The sequence below is a fragment of the Vitis vinifera genome, chromosome 17 (assembly GCF_030704535.1).
Source record: "Vitis vinifera cultivar Pinot Noir 40024 chromosome 17, ASM3070453v1".
Lineage (NCBI taxonomy): Eukaryota > Viridiplantae > Streptophyta > Magnoliopsida > Vitales > Vitaceae > Vitis > Vitis vinifera.
In genome coordinates, this window is record NC_081821.1 from 14921768 (window position 1) to 14927093 (window position 5326).

Sequence of the window (5326 nt, forward strand, 5' to 3'; positions counted from 1 at the left end):
GACCCACTCACCATCTTATCAGCACCCCCACTAAAAGGAGATACATACAAAATAATGGGTTTCAATTTTATTTTTTCAATTTTATTTTATTTTCATACTTAGGACTTACATAATGATGGATATATATATATAGGTGATCTATGCCCATATATATAGATAATAGTCGGTGGGCCACCACAGAGTGTCCACTCAAAATTTTAAAATGATTTTATGTGAGAAATATCCACACTGAGTAAATGTTATAATTTTTTTGTTTTTATTTTAAATCTTATTTAATGTTTATAAAATTAATTTTATTTAATTGTTGGAATTATAAATTAAATTCCTAATCTTCGTTCTCGTGTTCATTAATTAAAAAAACCTTGAATCTTCATAACTCAAATCAATCATCAAATCTTACAAATATTTCAAATCCTTCAATTGATTTTAATTAATGAGAGGTAACTGCTAAATTTAACCTCTAAAACCCTAAATTAAATTCTTGTCTTTATCCTCGGTAAGCTCCAAATCCTTAAAGTAACTTTAAATAAATCCCCAAATCTTTAGTCATGAAATCTCATGCATAAACCAAAATTGATTGAAGCCTTTAATTCTCAAGTTTCATAAATTTAAACTAATTCAACTTCTTATTATTTCACTTTATACATTTCCAAATCCTATAAAAAATTATTTTATCATAGAATCACTTTGTAGAAAACTAAGAACGTGTTTATTTATTTATTTATTTTTATCTTTTTACTGAAAACAATTTGCTTTTGGATTTTACATTGTTTGTTTTTCCACTTTTTTTTTATGATTTATTATAATATTTTTATTGAATAGAAAAAGTTACATGTTAGTTTTTTTTTTTTTTACTTTTTAATACTTAATAAAAATAAAATATTACAAAATAAATAATTTAATACTTAACATTATTAAGCATTATTTAATTTTAAGTTCTATATAGAATTGAGTAAAAAAAAAACCAAACACCACCTAAATTTCCATATTTTTTTCCTTTATTTTTTTTTCCATTTCATTCCAATTTCCACACAAGAAATAGAAAATTCTAGGACTATCTCGAGGTTAAATCTCATTATGCGTATCACTCCTCTGTTTAGGAATACACAGTTAGCCTCATGGGAATTTGTCTCTAACCAAATATTAAAAGATTAAAATACACTTTTCAAATGAGATCCAAAAGATTTTGTTTTTAGAGCCTTTTATTTCTTAGTAGATTGACTTTTTTTTTCTTCTTAAATCCATTAAAAAAAATTAACATACTGCTTTTTATTTTGCAGGGAAAAACATAAATATGAAGTGAAAATTGTATTCATGTACATGATTAAGACATGCCTATTCTTAAATATTTTGCGTTTATTAATACCTACACATTTCTTTCACATCCTCAACCTAATACCCCATGTTCCTAAGTTGATCACCTCAACTTTGTGCTAAGACTTGTTATATTAACGTACCACTATGCCTTTCCAAAAAAGGACTTCCAAGATGAATTCTTAAAAGGTTTAGGCGTATAGAATTTATGGTACAATAATGACCATATCCTCAACATAGTCATCATCAATTATAAATTCAAAACCTAGGATTTTATAGGAAAACCTAGAAGAATTAGAGTGTGTTTTGGTAATGATTCTTAAAAGTGTTTCTAATTTTCATAAGACTTGAAAATTTTCATCTTTTAAGTATTAAAAATGTTAGAAACACTTCCTATAATTATTGTTAAAAACACTCTTAATCGAAATAGATTTTGAAAGTAAAAAATCATCAAAATATACAATTTAAAATATTAAAAAAAAAAAGGTGAATTTCGCATAAGATTGTCGGGCATTCGAACCACCCATATGGGGCGTTTAAATGCTAGTGGAATTTTGGATGTTCTCTTGGGCAATGTTCAAATCCTAAAGGATATTTGAACGGCTTCAATAGGGGATTCAATTTTACCTCTGAGTGATTTCTCATATCTTGTTATTTTTCATATATTTTTACTTCAATTTTCATTTACTTTTCTTTTTTACTATTCATTGCAATATTATAACCAATGTTTTCAGAATCGGACCGATCATTGAATCGAAAAAATTATTGATTCACAGTTCATTGGTCGGATCAACAGTCGAATCACGGTTGAACCGATGATGTAATAAATATATAATTTATATATTATGTAAAATTAAAGTTCACCGGTTGATAGTTCGACCGGTTGGACCGGCCGGTCCGGTCTAATTTTTAAAACAATGGTTATAACACCCCAAACAAGTACTTTATTACATTGATATCAATTTTTGAACAACTTAAATTTGATGGTGACAGTAAAGACCAAAAGAAGTAAGCAGTGATGGAATCAATATATAAATGAAACAAAATTATCAACTAACAAAAATATTCCTTATATATAAAGTATAATCAATCTTTAATTAACCAAGATTAGTGAAGGGTGCAAAAAGAAAAGGAAATTTTTAACAGCTATAACACAGCTAGGGATTGTCATGTCCTCCATTATATTAATAGGGCCAAGCATAGAAAACATCATGTGCAATTTGTCTCTTTAATGGTGGAAGAAAGTGATCAATTTTGATTTCTCCATCAGCCTTATTTTTATACCAACAAGAGAGAAGGTGGGTTGGCATTGAGTTGTCAAGAACTCCAATAATAATTACTCTGTTCTCAACCATATGGAGACCTGCATGCCTTCCTAAAGCTCTATGTACCAATGGTTCCTGTACCTGTTAGAAGACATTAAAGGGAAATGTCAGAAACTCTTCGTTTCTTAACTTAAAAGTCCAAACTATAAACCTAATTGCATCTAACCATTTACAAATGTGCTTGATTAAAATTACTGAAACTGAAAAATGTAATATTAGGGACTGCTAGGAGAAGGTAGAACCAGCTTAATTTGCTGAATTACATGGTTTAAAACCAGTTTTGGGACTTACAAGGGAGGAGGCTTTCTGTGAATGCAAATGCAGTGGGATACTTCCTCCTCAAAACATCACCCCAGTCAAGTTCCCTCCAAGTCCTGCTGCCGATATTATAGAGGAAATACCTTTCCACAAGCATGAACAAGATTTCATTCTTTTGTGCCACTACTGAGAAAACATATCCAATTTCTAAGATGGGCATATCTTCACTGCATTTCCTGAACCAAATTGCCTCATTTTTGTAGTCCTGTAAAACCCAAAGATCAAACCTATTAGCTTCAACATGTATAGATATCAGAGATAAGCAACCTTCAAGATCAACCAGAGACAAGTTTCTTGAGACTTCCTCTGGAAGGCTAATTTTTCTAAAATTCTCCTCCAAATCAACTGCAAGGATGGATCCAGCTACTGTTCTATCTTTTTCTGCACTGATGAACCAGTACACTGTTTCATTAATTGATACATGTTTTGAACTCATGGGCCAATATGTAACACTTCCTATGCCTTTCCAGGACCTAGTGATTGATGAATATACCTCACATTCACAATATCCAGGTTGAGATTTGCTTGCTGGATAGAAAATCCGAAATAGTTTATATGTTCCAGGTCCATAAGCAACTCCAATTTTGGGTGGCTTTTTAGATAGAGTGGTTGTGGGAAGTAGCTGGACTTCTTGAGTAGCAGGATTCCAGATAAGGATATTGTGGTTCCGCCCAATATAGTTAGTCAAACAGATAAAGCCATTGAAGGAACAAATCATGTCACAATTGTTTGGCCTTTGGCCAAACGGAAGAGGGATCCTTTCAAAAACTTCTCCACTAATTTTTATCAACTCGTTCTCGTAACGAAGAAAGAATATCAAACTGGGGTTTTCTCTGGACCACCTTAACTGAGACAGAACAAAATCAGGACTGCATATCAACCTCCGCCAGCGTTTAGAGACAGACTTGCACATCAAAAGGGACTTAACAGGAAGCCTTGAGAGAATATTGGTAGTGATGTCTTCCTCTTCAACCCAATTCTCAGTCCAAGTACAGATCGACGTGCAGCGTACATTGTCCATTTTTCCAGTTTCCAATTCACCGGATTACCACTCTGAGGATTTGCTGCATAGAAGTGCGTCACATCTTTGTTCTGAATTTCAATGAAGCAGAATAAAATCTGTAACAATACCCTGCATTCATGCTTTCTTCTTGTGCAATATCTGTAAATAAACACATATTCATAAAGCATACTTTAATTGTTTCATTTATAGTATGCTATCATAAATCAACATCTGAAGTGATATATTCTTTGGTTACTGTATTGTAGGTTTGCTATGCCAGAGTATCAGTATGCATGACTCATATATAGCCCAGAGCAAAAGGACTCTGAATACTCGCCCTATTCTCCTAAGGTCCAAAGGAGAGTAGAACCAGATTTTGAGGTAACTTTGACACAAATCTGGTATTAATTTTGATAAAGTTATGCAAATCAGATAACATTAGAAAGTCCGATGCATTTTACAAAGCCTCATTTAGAGTACTTTTGTAGAAATTTATTACAGACTTCTAAACTATGGTTCTACTAGACTGACTCTGGGTGGTCCAAAATCTAGCTCTCGAACCTGAAACCCTCTAGAAAACAACCACCATCTTCATCAAGGTCGGGGTTCATGGGTATGGTAGAATTACCCAGTCAATTACCAATAGACAAAAGATTAAAACCGAAACATGAAAGTCAAAAGGGAAGACACACTTTATTCAAAATTAATGTAAATTGAAAGCAAAATCTTGATCAGTACACAGAAGAATAAGAATAGATACAACAGAGCTTCGGAACTCACCAAATATGTCATCAACCTTGCCCTCACCCTCAGACCAAGCCAGGAAAATAGCAGATGGAAATTGTTTCTTGAGGGAATGAAAAGGAGGCCAACATTGATTCTTCCGCAGCCTGTGTCTTTATAGCCATCGGGAACAGCATACCGACAAATGAAAGGTGGATTAAGAATAAGGTTGTATCATGGCACAGTTGTACCGGGAACAGCTATTATGATGCTATTCCTTCCCAAAAATAATTCGGGACTTAGAAAAAGTCGAGCAAAGACTTGCATATTGGCGTGTTTTGAACAAATGGCGGCTCACCTTTTTGCTCACGCAGTGTGATCTTCCAACCTATAGACGAGTCAAGCAAAGACTTTGATATTAACGGGCTAAATAAAACAAATCAATTCATATAATCCTTTGAGGTAAAGAGGAGACGCGTTGACTATGTGTTGGAAACGAAAGTAGTCTCGATGACCACCTTTAAGTTGTCTTAATAGTTAAGTTTTCTTTTCTTAAAATGTTTTAATTCATTTGCTCATGTTTGAATTTTTGGTGAAATTAAATTAAATTCATTTTGAAATTCATAATGTTTATTAAGTCATG

General features: G+C 32.5%; 1 protein-coding gene across 2 annotated transcripts; it reads right to left on the reverse strand.

The window, feature by feature from the left end:
- Nucleotides 1–2363: 2363 nt before the first annotated feature.
- LOC100854679 (putative F-box protein At4g10190) lies at nt 2364–5124 on the reverse strand. Of its 2 annotated transcripts, XM_003634866.4 has the most exons (4): nt 4741–5122; nt 3451–4119; nt 2931–3162; nt 2364–2720 (listed from the first exon to the last, which is right to left on the reverse strand). In XM_003634866.4, exons 2-4 carry the CDS (start codon nt 3976–3978, stop codon nt 2698–2700), a joined length of 783 nt encoding a protein of 260 aa, XP_003634914.2. In that variant the 5' UTR covers nt 3979–4119; nt 4741–5122; the 3' UTR covers nt 2364–2697. The 2 variants fall into 2 exon arrangements, with proteins under 2 accessions (XP_003634914.2, XP_010645770.1); XM_010647468.3 differs by having other exon boundaries at nt 2931–4119; nt 4741–5124.
- Nucleotides 5125–5326: the final 202 nt, after the last annotated feature.

Excerpts from the sequence above, each read along its gene's own strand:
- LOC100854679 (XM_010647468.3), bottom strand. The coding sequence starts at position 3,978 with ATGGACAATGTACGCTGCACGTCGATCTGTACTTGGACTGAGAATTGG. Across the intron at positions 2,721-2,930 it reads CACAGAAAGCCTCCTCCCTT|GTACAGGAACCATTGGTACA; the intron begins GTAAGTCCCAAA and ends GTCTTCTAACAG.